This window comes from Pongo pygmaeus, chromosome 17 (genome assembly GCF_028885625.2).
Source record: "Pongo pygmaeus isolate AG05252 chromosome 17, NHGRI_mPonPyg2-v2.0_pri, whole genome shotgun sequence".
NCBI classification, from domain to species: Eukaryota; Metazoa; Chordata; class Mammalia; order Primates; family Hominidae; genus Pongo; species Pongo pygmaeus.
In genome coordinates, this window is record NC_072390.2 from 84,679,939 (window position 1) to 84,699,130 (window position 19,192).

Here is a 19,192-nt window from a genome sequence, read left to right on the forward strand (position 1 = left end):
GATTATTAATATTCCTATGTTTAGAAAATCACTTCTAAAATGTATTGAAATCTCCATAAATAATTGCAAAATGCATTACCCCAGTTCACATACTTGGCTATTCAGGCAAGCCCAATCATGTTCAAGAAAGGCAAATAGGTTTCACCTACATTTTGCTGAGCAAATTATATTTTGGATGATTGTTACATAAATTAGGAGAGGATTTTTAAAAATCACTTTCCTGGAACATAGTGAGGACTTACTGGACAAAAATTGAAAGGACACTGTTTCTACACTTTAGAAGCTCATAGTCATGTGAACAAATGAAGCAGAAAAATACTTAGGGATTTTTATATATTAATCAAGATGTCAGAGCTCAGAGTGTTTTGGAAAAATAAATCTCCCTGTTTTAAGAACTTGGTTTAGGACTTTCGGAAATATATTAATAAGTAGATAAACATCTTAAATATATAATCATATATTAAAGGTGAATTTTAATATAGCAAGCCTTATACTAAATATTCTGTATTAAATTTATATTATCTATGTTTGCTCTATATTTTGTAGCGACAATATCAATAAAATTTGTACTTGTAAATGTTTTTCCATAGGAACCTGTTTGGAAATATTTAATACATAAATCCATCCATAAGTTACCATTAAAATGGTATTATACATGTGTATTTATTGATAAGGCATGAAGTTCAGAACATTTGCTATGTGAATGAGAGGATTACTTCCTCCAGGACTTCCACTTCCCATTCTCTTTTAATTTTCTTCATACTAGTTGTTCTTTATTATAATCTGCATGTTATTCAGTTATTTTTTATTTTTTCTTTGTGTCTGTACTGAGAGGTGAACTCCATGAAGACAAAGATGGCAGGTGCTCTTGTTTGTTTCATTCACTACTTGACACTAAGCAACTAGAAGTGTACCTGGCAAATAGCGAATATTCATAAGATGTTTCCCGAATGAATGAATTATGAAAGTGGAACTCTTTGAAAAGCTGTATTCATATAGAAAATGTGTGTGTGTGCGCATGTGCGCGTGCACACAGAGCTATGGTGTGCTAATTTTAGAAGGCTGTCTATCAAAATGCTAGCAATATTTTTCTCTGGATGGTAGTGGAATTTTAAAATATTCTTTAATTGGCTTTTTGGTATTATATGTCATTTTAACAAAAAGAGGAGATAAAAATTAAGATTAGAAACCATAATATTTTAAGATTTAACATTGTGATTTTAAAATATCAATTTCTTCATCTCTATTCATCCCAAACATATTTTGAATGCCTATGTTGCTGCAGGTGGGAAAATAATTGCTGTTCCTGCTCATAAGTCAGTTAATAGCTTACAAGGAAAGATAATAAAACATTGACTGGAGAACAAAGTGAAATTGTAATGAAATCTGTAACAGTTGTGCATAGCGTAAGTGTATTCTAAAGACTAAGTATTGAAAATAAGTTCATTATTTCACGCAAGAATAAAGAGACGTAAATCGTGGCCTTCTGTCCGTGCATCCATTGTTGAAGTGTATGCTTAATTACCACCTCTGGTACAACACAGTTTAGATTAGAGATATTATGATGTGGAACTAGGGTGGGCCAGAGAGGTGGGCTGAAAACAGAGGCTTTGGAGACAGACAAATGCGTTAGAGTTTTCGTAGCACCACTTGGTTTCGTGATCTTTGCCAAATTACTTGACTTAAGTGGATGAGACTTACTTACCCTTCTGTGCTGTGGCCAGGATTGCCTGACCTTGTATGTGAAGCCCCCAGCACAGTGTCTCCCTGCTCAACAAGTGTGGATTTAATACCCTTTGCTAGGTAGAATCCCAGCTTGTCTCCCTTCAGAAGCCCCAGAACAACCACTTTCATACTCACTCCAGACGCCAATTGAAAATCCAGTCATTTACTTATTTCTTTTAATAGATAAGCTAAAGATGTTGGGGCTCCTTAGAAACTTGAGCGCCTTAGATGTCAGTACTTCTGGGATGCCTGCATCTTAACCAAAAGCTGTTTGATGTCCACCTGCTTCTTTACAAATTTCAGTCTCATGAGTGGTTTGTCATAACACCTTTTGTAGCACATGTAGCAGGGACTGCCTTCTGCTGTCCTTGAAAATCCTAGCAAAGGATCAATTCGTCTGTCTCTATCTGTTCCTATATCACTTTTTCTTACAAGTAGGGAGCAAAAATAAGGAGAAAACCAAAATGGATCTCATAACATCTGCATAAACTTCAACATGTGATATTTTTAAACTTAAAAAAATTGTAATTAAGGCACCCATAGAGAAAATGACACAACTGGAGACTAAAATGACTAAATGGAGAGTTTAAAGCAAATACTAGTGTACATGCAAATTATATCAAGAAACAGAACTTTGTTAGTAGCCAAAAAGAAACCCCAATCCCAATACATTCCTTCCCATTCACACCAGGACCTCCCACTAAATGAACCAGTGTGCTGATTATGATGGAAGCCACTTTCTCACTCTTTATACACTTGTCACCTAAGCATGCATCTTTGAACAGTGTAACTGAGTTTTGGCAATTTGAGGAATTTATAGAAATAAGCCTTGTATCATGCTTTCTTTTGTGTCTGGATTATTTTATTCAACATAACGTTTTTGAGATTTGCCTATGAGGTTGTATGTAACCATAGTTCATGTATTTATTTGATTGCTGCCTAGTATTCAACTATATACCTCAATCACAACTTCTGCATTTGAGACTTATGTGAATAATGCTATAGTGGCCATTCTTCTTGTGCAATGTACAGATATTTCTGTTGAGTACATAACCAGGAGTAGACTTGCTAGAGCCTGTGTAAATTGTTAGCAGAATTGCTAGATTCTGGGTATGTATCTCCCAAAGTCATCCGGTGCACACTCTCTCCAGTAGAGTGTGAGACTTCCATTGCTCCATATCCTTACCAACACTTGGTATTATCAGCATTTTTATTTTGTTCTCCATTTTGTTGCAAATGAATTGATATCTTATTGTGCTTTTACTTCAGGTTTCCCTGAGTACGAATGTGATTGAGCATTTTATATAAGCCTATTGGCCATTTATACAGCTCCTTTTTATAAGTGCCTGCTCAAGTATCTTGCCCTTTTTAAAACTGGATTGTCTGTCTTCTTTTGGATTCTTTACATATTCTTGATATGTACCCATGTAACAGTTACGTGTGTGGCAAGTATCTTCTAATCAATTCCTTGGTTTTTGATTCTCTGATAATTCTTTCCTAATACATAAAAATTTATATTCTTATTTATTTCCACTTATTTTCTCTTACAATAATGTTTTCTGTCTTATTTTTCCCTACTTTGAAATCACTGACATACTAATTAACATACTATATTTTCTTCAAAAACCTTTAATTACTGGACATTTTACACGAATATTAAGGATCCACCTGATTCCTAAGACTGAAAATGTAAGTGTCACCATTTTGGAAAAGAGTAACATGCTTTAAAGAGCAAAAATCCTGTTGAGTGGGCATTGTAGCAGTTTTTTTAAATAGGTGTAGTCTTTTTTTATGTTAAGAAAAAGAATCCGTCTGATTTTGGGATATCATGTCAGGAAAAAGTCAGTTTTCACTTTGTTTTCAATATATTTATCCAACTATCCCAGAGCTATTTATTAAAAAGTCTTTTTCCATTGCTTTGAAGTGCTCCTTTTGTCATAAATCAAATATACATATGTGTGTTTATTGATGGTTCTGTTCCATTGATCTATTTGTATTTGTCTGATTCTACAGTGTCTTAATTACTGTGTCTTCTAATTGGTCTTGGTATTCTATATAGCAAGTCTTCCCATCTTGTTACTCAATCTTATTTAAATCCTTTGAATTTTCTGGTTTGTAACCAAATATATAATTAGTTTCTCTCATGTTCTGTGTGAGCTTGAAAATAATTCATATTATGCAATCATTGTGTGCTGCATTCTGCAGAGGTCTATTTAATCTATTTGATAAATATTTTTGCTCAGATACTGTGTATCCTTCCTGATTTGTTAGCAGATACTGACATTTTAAACAAACAAACAAACAAAACACGTTATTGTGGCCTTGTCGGTTTTTGTCAATTCTGATTTACAATTCTAAGGCTACATTCATGAATGCATATAAATTCAGAAGAGTTTACACATTCTGCTGAATTAACCTCTGATCATTCCAAAGTGTCTCCATCTCTAATAATACATTTTGCTTTAAAGTAGACTTTGATATTAATATAGTGACATCAGTTTCTTTTTGTTAAGATTTAAGTTCTATTGTGTTCTCTCACTGCTTAGAGCTTTTAATGGCATCAGAGAGTAAAAGCCAAGATCCCTCCCTAACCTAGCTTGTCCCTGTCTCTCTGAACTCCAGCCACCTTGTTCCGATTCCCTGCCCTCCACACTGGCCCCTTGCAGCTCTTGAAGCAGTTCAGAAGCTCCCACATCAGGGTATTTACGTGTGCAATTCTCTCTGGCTGAAATGCTCTTTCCTCAGATGTCTGCATCATTCATTCTTTCATGTTCTCTAATGCTGCTCCTAAAAATCTCCCTGGGGGTTGAGCCTTTCCTCACCACACCCAATGTTCCCTTCTTCATCCTTGTGCATAATTCTCTCCATAGCACATAGCAAAAAATAAAAATAAAAATAAAAATAAAGCTATTTACAAATGTGCTTATTTATTTGCTGTCCACACATCTACCATATTGAAATGGTAGTTTCATGCAGCCAGAACTTTGTTTCCATAAGGGCAAAAACTTGGTTTTTGTTGTTATTATCTTGTTTAAATTCTTTTTTATTACTCTATCCAGAGAATATAGAACTCTCAAGTACTTTTTGAATAAATGAATGAATGAATAAGAGGAATTGTAGCATTATGTTTATCTGTGTATCTATCTATGGATCTATTTAACAGCCATTAAATATAAACTAGTATTAAGATAGAGCAAAACTCATTTCTCTATTGAAAAGATAGCTAAAGCTAAACTCATCAGTGCATTAAAGTTAATCCTGTGCATTGACTACTTTTTTACACAAACCAAGTGTGTCTTTCAATAGTACTACACACGTTTTGTCAAAGGGCAAACACTTAAGACCAAGTAACTGAAATTACTCATAGCATAAACCTGTAAATAACTCTTCTGGATGGGCTTTGCTGATTTGTTTATTCATTTGTTGTCTTGATGTGTTTGTCTGATACATAATTATAAATTAATAATAAATCTTATTCCCCAAGATGTCATTCACATGGTGTCTTGCTTTCAGAATGGAACACAAACTTAGCCACTCCAGCTATGACACTTCCTTCTATAATTTTTTAAATCTCAAGGAACAAACTTTCTAACACCCCCTTTAGAGCAATTGACTCTCAGGTTTGACAACTTCTATAACTGAAAATTCTTCCGAGTTTCTAACCAAAATCCTGCTTGAAGTGCAGAGTTCATTAGGTCAACAGCTTGTGATAAAACAGGCCCATTAAATCCAACTTCTGGTTAAGGCAGAGCTTGTGAATGAGTCCTAGCTAAATAACGTAATTATGGCTATGAACTGAAGCCAAGAAATCTGCCACCTACTTCACAGTGAGTCTTAAATGGAAACAGGATATCCTTGGTGTAAAATCACCTTGAAAAGGAGAAAGAACTAAGGAAAAGAGATTGCTATGCGGTAAAATGGTTTTCATCAGATGGAAGCGGATTAGGAAGGTATTTAATGATGGCATGCTGGCTGGCTGGTTAACACAGTGGAAAGCTGAGGGTGTGGACCAGCTGTGATCCTGGGAATTCCTGGAGTCCTAGCAACAACATGGAATGTTCTATATGAGAATCGGAGGGGCACCTAGGAGCCTGTTTGATGAAATAACTGGCATGTTTAGGAGATAGTTTTGAATGAGAAAGTGAAATCAGTTAATCCCCCAGGATAAAGTGGTACAGCATCCTGAAATGATGGGGAAGGCGGGAATGTCATCTGCTGTAAGACAGACACTGGAAAGGTACATTTTCTTGTAAGCAATAGGTTCTGTTGTTAACCAGCCAATGGCCTCTGTACCTTGAGATGCCCTTGAAGAGCCAAGTAGTACCTGAAGAGACTGCACCATCTCCTGCCACCTACTGCTAACGGAGGTCATTAATTTATGTCCCATTCTCATGGGAGGCAAATAAAAATAAGGTACTGCATTTCATTTATGTGGTGCTCTTTCATGTACTCAAAGAATTTGTATCTTTCATTTACAAGCAAAATAAAACCTATTCCTTTATTATTCTTTTTTCTCCAAGGAGTGATTTCCTGGTCTCGGGCAGTCATTTCTGCTGTTCAGTCCTGGAATTTCTCCAAAACTCTCACATAAGGCATCAGTTATAGGGCCTAAAGCAGATCCTAATACACTAATAAAATCTGGTTTGACGAAGAGTACAGAAAAGGTGATCTCCTTGTACTTCTGCTTATTTTATACTTCTGGTGCGGAGGCGGATTTTAGTGTGCTGACTCATGCTTAATTCGATTTTACATTGACAGAGAATGACACTTGCAAATTCTCCACTCCAGCGCCCGTTTTATTTTACTCCTATTAAAAAGCAAAATACTTCGAAAAACTGTGTCCAAAGAGGGGTAGAAGATGGAACTCTGCATTTATTAAATGATTTTTTTTGCTACTTTAAGTTTAAAAATCAGCCAGAGATCTGATCAAAATATAACTAGTCCATAGCCATGGTGAATTCATATTTCCTAATAAATTATATGTTTTCATTATTTGATGAGATGTTTATTAGACTTTTAAAACATCAAACATAACTTAATTAAGACAAACAGAAATGAAGGACATTGTACAACATACCTAACCATTAGACTTCCAAACTGTTTAGGTCACGAAAAACAAAAGTGTCACATATCAGAGGAGACTAAGGAGACAGAACAACTGCATGCAACTTGGTATCCTGTGTTAGATCTTGAAACAGAACAGGACGAGAAAAATCTGGCAAAATCTGAGCAGAATCTTTAGTTTAGTTAATAGTATTTGACCAATATTAGTGCATTCATTTTGAAAATGTACCATTGTTATATAGGATGCTATCAGAGGAAGCTGTATAGAGTATACAGGAACTCCACCATTTTTGCAACTGTTTATAAACCTAAACTTAGTCCAAGATTAAAAAATAATAATAACTTAAGGGCTTCAACTTGGTAAACAGTCTACTACATAGAATCTTTAAAAATCAGTCTTATCTCTGCGTGATTGCCTTTCTTAATGTAATAGCAAAGAGATAAGATGCTGTCAAAAATATTACATCTATTTTTTCCTTATTATCTATTATTAGGTTTATTTTAAAACAATATTGAGTGCCTACATAGAAATACGCCTTCTGGCTCATGTTTAACTCACTCTTTAATAGAAAGTAACTACAGTAACATCAGATGGGGAATTACAGTCAGCAAGTATGTGTATTTACATATTTCCACGAATATTATAAGGTTTCATTTAACATCATGATTGTTCCCAAGCTATGAGTAACAAAGTGACAGAGAGTACAGGGGAAAGCATTGCTCTGTACAAAAAGACAACAACTATATTACTAGGGATTTGAGTCTCAATTTTACTCCTCAATTAAGACTCTAAATCCATTAATGAATAGTTAAAAGATAAAATATTGATAATCTCTATACATCCTACTTTGCAGATATCTTTTTCTGTTAGCAGTCTCTCAAATCTTAGATTCATGTAACTGTTTTTTACTTCTCCAATATTGTTACTCTGACAACTACCACAACCAGCACTATCCTACCGTTGCTGCTAGTTTTAAAAAAAGATATCTGAAAGTATCTTAGTCAGTTCCAGCTTCTGTAACAAAATTTCATATTCCTGGTGGCTTGAACCACAGACATTTATTTTTTCACAGTTCTGGAGTTTGCAAGTTTGAGATGAGGGTGCCAGCCCCATTGGGTTCTGGTGAAGGATTTCTTCCTGGCTTGCACATGGTCACATTCTCACTGTGTGTACCTATGACCTCTTCCTTGTGAGTAAGCAGAGAGAGAGAGAGAGAGAAAGCGAGTTGTCTCCTGTGTCTTCTCGTAAGAGCACTAATCCCATTATCAAAGCCCAACCCTCACGACTTACTTCCCAAAGGCCCCATCTCCAAATACTAGCACCTTGGGAGTTAGGGCATCAGTAGATGAATTCTGTGGGATGCGGTTCAATCATGGCAGTATCAGAAACCCAAGAGTTTCAGGTAAGAGTTTGTGGATTACTTTTCAAATTCACATGCCAGATGCTTTCTTCAGGCTATGTCTTGTAATCCTCAAAGAGCATCTTCACGAGGTATATTGATCTTAATTTAACTTCTGCAAGTGAAAGTGTTTAATGAATAGCAGAACCTGCACTAAAAATTAAATTGTTGTGACTAAAAAACTGTTTTTAGGCATTACAATATAATATCCTGAATTCTAATACAAAAGTGTGAATTGTACTCTTTAGTGTACTCTGAGTGAAATGATTTATCCTGCCCAAAAATTATGTCATGCTATATGGTGAAGAGAGTAATTCTAGGAAAACCAAATTAGATGCCAATTTTTTTGTTTTCTTTTCAGTCGTGTATTAGTGAATGTCAATATAAATAGTCATATTGCTTAACAAATATTCCAAACTACTGTGAAATATAGTAGGAACTCATATGTGTATTCAATGGAATAAACAGTTTTGTTTATTGATATTATATATAACATAATTCTCATAATTATGAAAATCATTTGAAAACTTTAAAACTATATTGATGCAAGCAATAATTTTTACAGTACATGTAAATACCCATAATGGTTATAGATGTGCTGAACAAGGTCTGTTGCTAACAGCATTTTATCCATTTTGAATTACAATACCCTGTGTATATTGACTACCTTCTATGCACTGTGGCATGAGCTTTATGTACTTAATTTTTTAACACTTAACACTTAATTGTCCTTAGCTAATTTAAGGACACAAGCTCAGAGAGATGAATGCCTTGCCCAAAGTTATGTGGCTCCAGCAAGGGCTGAGCTGGAATTCCAAGTCCAATATTTGTAGTTTCACAGTCTGTACTTGGGAGATCATTAATATGCTTTCTATTTAAAAAAATTATATGGTGCTCTAATTTTTCTGGTTGCAAAATATTTGCATCTGAATATTCTGGAGCTGAATATTTATTAGAATTGTATATCATTAGGAAAAAAGTGTCCCTTCATATGGCTTTTTCATGTGCAGAAAATTGTGCCTACTCTGTAAGAAAAAGGCGCTTGAGAAATGGCTGAGCCTTATGGAGAGTATTCTATGTACTAGAACATAAGCCCATCTTGGTAAATCCTCCCTCTGTTTCATGAGGTACCCTTCTTTATTAGCGAAGACACTAAGTAATTTGTGTAAGGTTGCACAGCTAGTAAGCGGCATAGCCATAATGTAAACCTATGTCTGTCTGATTCCAGAGCTCGATTAAGTTTCTACTATATCAAACTGTCTCTTCTTGATGTTTGCATTTCCAAAATCTGTTACCACTTGAAATGTAATTACTTCGTTTAAGTTCAAAAGCAGAATTCTACAGCACTAAATAAATCTATGTAGAATTAAGTTAATTAAAGGTAAACAAACCATATGCTGATCATATTCTAATCATCTGTTTTTTTAAATACATTTCACTTTGGGAGTGTGGATAAGTAAGGGGCCAAATATGCACATAACTACAACATTATGTGTGAAATACAGGAGCTGTATGTAGAAAGAACACCAGGAGCTCTAAAGGAGTAATATAGTTCATAATTTTCAGGTTTATGGTTAGGAAGTGTTTGTTAGGGAAGGTGCATCTGATCCAGGCAGAGGAGAGGCATGTTCATGTGTGCAGGAAGTTCAGGGTTATCGTGCACATGCTTTTCAAGGCTCCTGAAGAAGATGTAGGAAAGAAAGAGTAAAATCAAATTATGTATATGCTTGGTTGTTCTACTTTTATAATGAGAGGTCTTTATGTGATTGTTGCAAGAATGCCTTTTAACATGGAAAGACTGTCTTCTAGTGAATAATAAGCAATGCACACTTCAAAGGAATTATATTATCTAGGCTATATTTGTAAAAAAAAATATGACAACTTTACAATTTAAATGAAGACATAGAAGAGAAATATTGTGATCTAGATTTCAGAAGTTTCCTTCTATTGATTTCCTCATGGGCATAAAGAAATTATCCACCAGCAAAGAATACACTAAATTTTGAAATTTAAAAGTTGTGGCCAATTTGCATTTTTAGACTTCTTCAATTATTGGAAAGAAAGATTCATTTTATTACTGTGTCTTTAAACATACCTGTTGAGGGAGTGTGATATGGTGGAAAATAGATAATGAACAATCTACAGGTCTAATATTACTCAGTCCTATAAAATAAAGGCAAGGTTGAGAAATTATGGTTTGTGTTAGTGTAATTAGTAGTCTGGGTTTTTTTTCAATCAAAGCTTAAGATTCAGACGTGTCAGGTTTGTCAAAGATCAGATAGTTGTAGATATGTGGCATTATTTCTGAGGGCTCTGTTCTGTTCCATTGGTCTATATCTCTGTTTTGGTGCCAGTACCATGCTGTTTTGGTTACTGTAGCCTTGTAGTATAGTTTGAAGTCAGGTAGCGTGATGCCTCCAGCTTTGTTCTTTTGGCTTAGGATTGACTTGGCAATGCAGGCTCTTTTTACTTGACAAAAACAAGCAATGAGGAAAGGAGTCCCTATTTAATAAATGGTGCTGGGAAAACTGGCTAGCCATATGTAGCAAGCTGAAACTGGATCCCTTCCTTACACCTTATACAAAAATTAATTCAAGATGGATTAAAGACTTAAATGTCAGACCTAAAACCATAAAAACCCTAGAAGAAAACCTAGGCAATACCATTCAGGACATAGGCATGGGCAAGGACTTCATGTCTAAAACACCAAAAGCAATGGCAACAAAAGCCAAAATTGACAAATGGGATCTAATTAAACTAAAGAGCTTCTGCACAGCAAAAGAAACTACCATCAGAGTGAACAGACAACCTACAGAATAGGAGAAAATTTTTGCAATCTACTTATCTGACAAAGGGCTAATATCCAGAATCTACAATGAACTCCAACAAATTTGCAAGAAAAAAACAAACAACCCCACTAAAAAGTAGGCAAAGGATATGAACAGACACTTCTCAAAAGAAGACATTTATGCAGCCAAAAAGACACATGAAAAGATGCTCATCATCACTGGCCATCAGAAAAATGCAAATCAAAACCACAATGAGATACCATCTCACACCAGTTAGAATGGCGATCATTAAAAAGTCAGGAAACAACAGGTGCTGGAGAGGATGTGGAGAAATAGGAACACTTTTACACTGTTGGTGGGACTGTAAACTAGTTCAACCATTGTGGAAGTCAGTGTGGCGATTCCTCAGGGATCTAGAACTAGAAATACCATTTGACCCAGCCATCCCATTGCTGGATATATACCCAAAAGATTATAAATCATGCTGCTGTAAAGACACATGCACACGTATGTTTATTGCAGCACTATTCACAATAGCAAAGACTTGGAACCAACCCAAATGTCCAACAATTATAGACTGGATTAAGAAAATATGGCACATATACACAATGGAATACTATGCAGCCATAAAAAATGATGAGTTCATGTCCTTTGTAGGGACATGGATGAAGCTGGAAACCATCATTCTCAGCAAACTATCGCAAGGACAAAAAACCAAACACCGCATGTTCTAACTCCTAGGTGGGAATTGAACAATGAGAACACATGGACACAGGAAGGGGAACATCACACACCAGGGCCTGTTGTGGGGTGAGGGGAGGGGGGAGGGATAGCATTAGGAGATATACCTAATGTTAAATGACGAGTTAATGGGTGCAGCACACCAACATGGCACATGTATACATATATAACAAACCTGCACTTTGTGCACATGTACCCTAAAAGTTAAAGTACGATTAAAAAAAAAAAGATTCAGATGTGTGTGTTCAAATCCTGACATTGGCACAAACTTTATCTTGAAATGAAAGTAATGCCTATTTTACATTAATCTCATTTCATTATGAGGATTAAATATGTATATAAATTTTAATTTATTGCATGTAAGTATTTAATAAATACTTATTACAAAAGTTAAAAAGTGTGAGACAGATGTGTTCATACTAAAAATATATTTTTCTGCTTTCAAAATTATTAATGAACATCTATTTTTAAAAATCCAAAATTCTACAAGATAAGTAAATTTTCAAGTGTGATTTTTTCAAAGATAGAAAATTGAGTATTATGTAAGTTCTTCACTTAACTTTGTTAACCTGCCATTGCACTAGCATGGAAGATGGAGAATTGTCTGTCACTAGGATGGTGATAATAATTTACATGGTATTGACATCCAGATGATTTAGTTATATTAAAGACTACTAAAATCAGCCAGTACAGTGAAAACCTCAAAACAAAATCTTTTCACAAAAAATTATTTTACATGAAATATCATATTTTAAAAAAAACTGTAATCTTAATTAAGAACATACTTGTCAATCAAAAACAGTTCCTCTCCGTGAAATACACTTAAAAAATTGATTGAGTAAACTCCTGATGTCATAAACTCATGTAAAAATGTGGATAATGGGATTCCTTTATTTGCTTTCAGATTTTCAGACGATGCTGGTTGGTTTTCAAGAAGGCGTCTAGCAAAGGACCCAGAAGGCTAGAAAAATTTCCAGATGAAAAGGCAGCTTATTTCAGAAACTTTCATAAGGTAAGTCACAGTCCTGGGAGTCCCTGGGGAACAACTGGGCCCTTTGAACACTTGTGGAGATATTTCTTTGATAGATGAAATCTGCAGTGGCAAAAATTAATGGCTTGGGAAAAATGCCCTTTTCTGATAAAATGCAAAAGTTATTTTTCTCCTTTAATTATCTGTTGTAAATGCCAGTGGTACCTCTGCAAAACCAAAGACTCATTTTTATTGCTACTTTGAAAAATGAGATGACTCGTAACTCAACCAAATCCTTTTCTAAGGTGCTGAGTAGGTATTTTCTCTCTATTGAGGTTAATTATGCATTTTTTTACTTGGCATAAACTGTGAACAATATTTGCTAGATACAAATTAGGGGGCTGCCTTTAACAGTGCTAATGATATTGTTAATGTATATGGCATTTGCTGTTTTGTAAGCTCCTTAACAAGAAAATGATCATCAAATATGCTGATGTGTAGAGATAAGGCATAAATGCTAGAAATAAAATATCAATTTCCTAAGAATTAAAAGAATGTAAAATATAACCCCAAAATGATGCTAAATATATCTTTCATGATAACATCAAAACACAGCTAGGTATTTTATATTAATACAAAGGATTCATGATCAAAACTCAGAGTTGTAGAACAGTATTGCTTAATTGGTAGAATACTCAGTAAAGATTTTAATTTCTCATTGGTCATACATGGAGTAAGTTTTCCTGGCTAATGTAATGAATTTGTGGAATTTTATTTTATGTAATATATTGTTCTAATTTCTTTTTTAAAAATAGATTATTTGACAATAACTAGTATTTATTATTATTAGTTATGAATATTAACTAGTAATCATTTAAAATTTGAGCTTGTAAAACTCTCTGGGAACGATTTTCTCTATGTGTATATATACATATATATAATTTAAAAAATATTTTAAATATAAACAGACATTGGTCTTGCTCTGTTGCTGGTCTCAAACTCCTGATCTCAAATAATCCTCCTGCCTTGATTTCCCAAAGTGCTGGGATTACAGGCATGAGCTACCATACCCAGCCAAGTATTCCATACATTGATATAGATTTACTGCCAGAGAATACAAGTTTCTGTCCAGTCACTTACTAGCTCATGGATGTTTGGTTTTCTCATGAGTAGACGAATTTTAAAATTGTTATATATCTCTAAAGATTATTTGATATATGATGTCATAAACAGCCAGCATAATACTTCTCAATCTCATTATATGCAATTATTTGAATTCTAAAGTCTTACTGATACGTTTGTGTTATAACTATGATTATGACTTTGGCAATAAAGTTAAACCTAACTTAATGAGGAACTGCCAGGTTGTAAAAATGTGAGTCCATGATATCTAGTTTGTGAGTAAAATTTTGATGGGTTCAGCATATTATATTTTATTTGGATGCCTGGTCAGAGTTCCTGCCTGCTGGTTAGTGACATATACTAGTTGGAGCTCTCTAGCCGGTACAGCTTGGTTTGTTTGTTTATTTATTTATTTATTTATTTATTTACTGATGGAGTCTGGCTCTGTCGCCCAGGCTGGAATGCAGTGGCACGATCTCGGCTCACTGCAAGCGCCACCTCCCAGGTTCACGCCATTCTCCTGCCTCAGCCTCCCGAGTAGCTGGGACTACAGGCACCCACCACTGCACCCAGCTAATTTTTTGTACTTTTAGTAGAGACGGGGTTTCACCGTGTTAGCCAGGATGGTCTCGATCTCCTGACTTTGTGATCCGCCCGCCTCAGCCTCCCAAAGTGCTGGCATTACAGGCGTGAGCCACCACATCCAGCCCAGTTTATTTCTACTTACAAATGAAACAGGAAATATTGTCAAGAAGCGTTATTATGTTATCTCTGGACTCAGCTATCTTTTATCTGAAAAAAATAGACATACTCTAGTACTCCAACCCCACTATAAGGATTGGTAATTTGGACACAGATGGGTGTGGAGTGTCTGCTCTATGCTAGGCATTCCACTCCTGGTTGGGAATTCAAAGATGCGTGAGACACAGTCTTGCCCCGAAAAAGCTTGCATTCTAGTGGAAAAGACACAAATACACAAATAACTTCAATTCAATATACCAAGTACAGATGGAGAAGTATTCATGGATTGCTGAAGAAAGAGCATTTTACCTAATTTGGAACTCAGGTAAAACTTCTCTGTAAAGATGATATTTGAATGGCCAAACTAGTGGTGGTAATGTGTCAGCCAAATGAAGAGAAAGGGTCATCTCTAGGAGGCATGTGGAACAGCCCTTCCTCCTTATTTTATGTTCACTTGATTTTTACTATCTTGCCCACTCCTTATCCCACAGAGGCAATCACAGGCACTCCACGGCAGTGCTCAGAGCTAAAGAAAATGCTAACTCCTATTTATCTTACAGATTGCCTCTTTAAAAATCACTTGGCTTCCACTGTGAGCTGTGAATTTCAAGGCAAACTTCATTCCTTGAGTTGTTCTGTGAATCGTCAAAACATGGTCTATCTGTTAGCCTGGTATGAAACTGCAACTCATTAACATCATCAGACATGTTTACAGAGCCCTTACCATGAATGTGGTACTGGCCCGTGCACTGGGGATACAGTATTGGAAAGATGGTGCTCTAGTCTATCATTGATTTCACTTCTTGATAACATAAAACAATGTAAATATGTAATAAATGTGTCTTTATTTTTTTAAAAAATAGGATAATATAATACAGAATTAATGGATAACAGCTATAGATATGAGTAGGCTAAGACTCAACTGAGAAGAAAAAGAATCAATCCTTAACAAATTCAGTGATATAAAGAAAGATCATTCCAAGAAGAAAGAAAAATTTTTAAAAACCATTACCAAAAAAAAATGAGGCAGGAACAATTCCTCGTGATCAAGGACCTGAAAGAGATCTGTTGTGACTGGAGTGTAGGAAAAGAGGTCATAAAAACTGAATTAAACTACAAGTGATGAGAGGTCAATGCCAGGGTTTTAAGCCCGGGTCTGGCATTATAGTCTTAAAATACCACTTTGTGTTTTCATTTCCAGTACACAACAGTGATCCTCTGACAGTATAACTCTCCCACAGATGACATATAGAAACTCTGGATGTCAGGTTCAAGCCCCAGCTGAGGTCCGAGGGGAGTGAGTGGTTGGGGGTAGGGAGCTGGAAGAACACTCAAGAAATGACAGGTGGAGATGACACATGGCTTTATTCAGCAGCTCTCTCACACTGTCTGTCTCATCAGCAGCTTACTTACATGGTCCACCTTTATCTTGGCTGCTTGCTCCAGCTGTGCCCTTCTCAGCAGCCTCTGTGGCTCCTGCCACTCCCACTCACAGCTGCATGGCCAGCTCTCCCTTATGGGGTCAGCAGCTTCACTCTCTCCCTCTCAGCCCAAGCTGGTTTCTGGCTCCCTGCTGCCTGCCTTCAGGCAACCAGCTCTCCCTTACAAAGTCAGCAACTTCACTGTCTCTCTGGGCACAAGCCCAACCTGTGTCCTGGCTCCCCCATGTTCAACTGCAAAATGAACACATTTGCAGAGACCACTTTGGCTCTCTTTCTTTCTCTGGGCATGCCATATGCACAGCGTCAGCAGGGCAGTTAGACCTTTTACAAACAACAGTGGCTCCGAGCCAGGTGATGAGCCTTCCCGTGTTATGGCTACCTAGCTGTGTTTACATAATGCATGGAATTGTGCACCTGCACTCCAATCCTGCTGAGTCATGCAGGATGTTTACCTCGGCCTGTTCTTGACCAAAGCACATCCGTTTACCTTACACTGGACAAAATGCAAAAACAAAGAAGTCCCTAGGTCTCTGAAAAAAGCAAGTCGTTTGTGGGGGAAAGTCAGATCTGGAAACAAGGGAATGACAGCTTCTCCCTTTCTCTGGGTGCAGCTTTAGGCTGGGGGCAGATGTAGACACACCAAAGCAATATTGGCCATGGCAATGGGATGACTAAAACCAACAGTTCCGAACTACGAGGGCATGAACCAGTGCTGGGCTGTGGCCTGTTAGAAACCAGGCTGCATAGCAGGAGGTGAGCAGCAGTGGGCAAGGGAGCAAAGCTTCATCTGTGTTTATTTACAGCTGCTCCCCATGGCTGGCATTACCACCTGAGCTCCACCTCCTGTCAGATCGGTGACAGCATTACATTCTCATAGGAGCACAAACGCTATTGTGAACTATGCATGAAAGGGATCCAGGCTGTGCACTCCTTATGAGAATCTAATGCCTGATGATCTGTCACTGTCTCCCATCACCCCCAGATGGGACCATCTAGTTGCTGTAAAACAACCTCAGGGCTCCCACTGATTCTACATTATGGTGAGTTGTATAATTATTTCATTAGGTACTACAATGTAATAATAGTAGAAATAAAGTGCACAAGAAATGTAATATGCTTGAATCATCCCGAAACTGTTCCCCAGCCCCCACCAATCCCTTGGTCCATGGAAAAATTGTCTTCCATGAAACCTGTCCCTGGTGCCAAACAGGTTGGGAACCGCTGACTAAAACAACCACAGAAAGACTCAGCATCATTGTTCAGAAACCAGGAGAAATCTAGGCTGCTGGAAAGGGAGGAAGAAACTCCACCAAAGAGAATGCTAGAGAAGGGGAGCTCTTCAATATGTACATAAACTCAGAACGAGAATGTGGCTGACATTTGAACCAGCTATGAAGTGGCAAATTGAAAGCAACTCACAACTAAAGCTTAAGCATCTGACTGAAGTTTGAGCCACACCCCACCACAGGTGTAGCATTTGGCAATTCAGTCTAAGCAAGGTAATTGCTGGCTGAAACAAAACACTAACCACCTCAGATAAATGTAACAGAATCCAGAGGCTACACATGACAATTACAATGTCCAATATAAATTCAAAATTCCTCAAGATAAAAAATACTATGAAAATGGAGTCCAATCTAAAAGGAAAAGAAAATCAGCAAATGTTCAACCTGATATGATTCAGATCCTGAATTATTAGAATGGGATTTAAAACCAGCTATTATGCCTGTGCTTGATGAAGTGAATGAAAATATCATTACTCTTAATTTTAAAAAAAGTATTTTTGGCAGAAAAACAAACATTATGTTTTTAAGAAATCCTAATGTAAATCGTTCTACCATAAAGGCACATGCACATATATGTACATCGCAACACTATTCACAATACCAAAGACGTGGAACCAACCTAAGAAAATGTCATACATATACACCATATAGTACATAGGGATACTATGTGGCCATGAAAAAAGAACAAGGTCATATATAACATGGATGGAACTGGAGGCCATTATCCTTAGCAAACTAATGCAGGAACAGAAAAATCATATACCACCTGTTCTCACTTGTAAGTGAGAGCTAAATAATGAGAACATATGGACAGAATGAGAGGAACAACAAACACTGGGATCTACTTGAAGGAGGAGGGTGGATGGAAGGAGGTTTCAGGAAAAAAAACTGTTGAGTACTGTGCTTAGTATCTGGGTGATGAAATAATCTGTACACCAAACCCCCAGTCACAAGTTTACCTATATAACAAACCTGCACATACACCCCTAGCCTAAAATAAAAGTTAAACAATATATTTTTTTAAAAAGCAAAAACAAAATTCACCTGCCAAAAGGAGAAAAAAGAGAAATCCTAAATGGAAATTTTAGAACTACAAGTAAGACATCCAAAATTTAAATTTCACTGGGTAGGATTAATAGCAGGAAGAAAATAATAGAAGAAATAGTGAACTTGAAGATAGAACAACGGCAACAACAAAAAATCTCTGGCTATGAAAAAGAGAATTTTTAAAAAACAAAGAAGTAAAACCGCTTCTGGGACTTAAGGGACAATTTCCTAGTTAGTATTCCCATTGCAAAGAAAGAAGAGAATGAGGAAGAAAAAAATTTGAAAAAGATAATGGCTGAAAAATTCCCAAATTTTTCAAATTCAAAGACATGAATTTACAGATTTAATAAATTCAGTGAATTTGAAGCAGGATGTTTGGAAAAAGAATCATGCCTACCAGGTCTTTCATAAAAGAGAAAGAAAATCTTCAAAGCAGCCAGAGAAAAAAGACATGACATACTGGGGGCCAGTGATTTGGAAGGCAGTGATCTTGGAAACCAGAAGAGTCTGTGGGACATCTTTAGGATGACAAAAAAAAAAAAAAAAGTATCTTCAACCAAAAATTCTATGTCTGTGAAAAATATCCTTTAAAATGAAGGTGAGATAAAGTCACTTTCAGATTAAGAAGAAAAAATACCTAAAGGTATTTATTTCCTTCAGATCTATCCTCCAAAAGTATTGAAAGTGAGTTCTTCAGGCAGATTATACCGGAGGACTTGAATCTTCAGGAATAGATGAAGGGAATCAATAATTATAAATATATAGGTAAATATAAAATACTAACTTAGTCATTATATATGCATACATGATTTATAGTGTATGAATATGTAATATATGTGATAAATATAATGTAAAGATGTTGGTG

At 36.1% G+C, this 19,192-nt stretch overlaps 1 protein-coding gene across 2 annotated transcripts in view; it reads left to right on the forward strand.

The window, feature by feature from the left end:
- The window catches only part of DOK6 (docking protein 6), a 447,352-nt gene that overhangs the window by 151,178 nt on the left and 276,982 nt on the right, over nt 1-19,192 (forward strand). For both annotated transcript variants that reach the window (XM_054461226.2, XM_063653818.1), the window contains exon 2: nt 12,624-12,731. In XM_054461226.2, the coding sequence (XP_054317201.1) occupies nt 12,624-12,731 (108 nt within the window). The remainder of the gene's footprint in view (nt 1-12,623; nt 12,732-19,192) is intronic.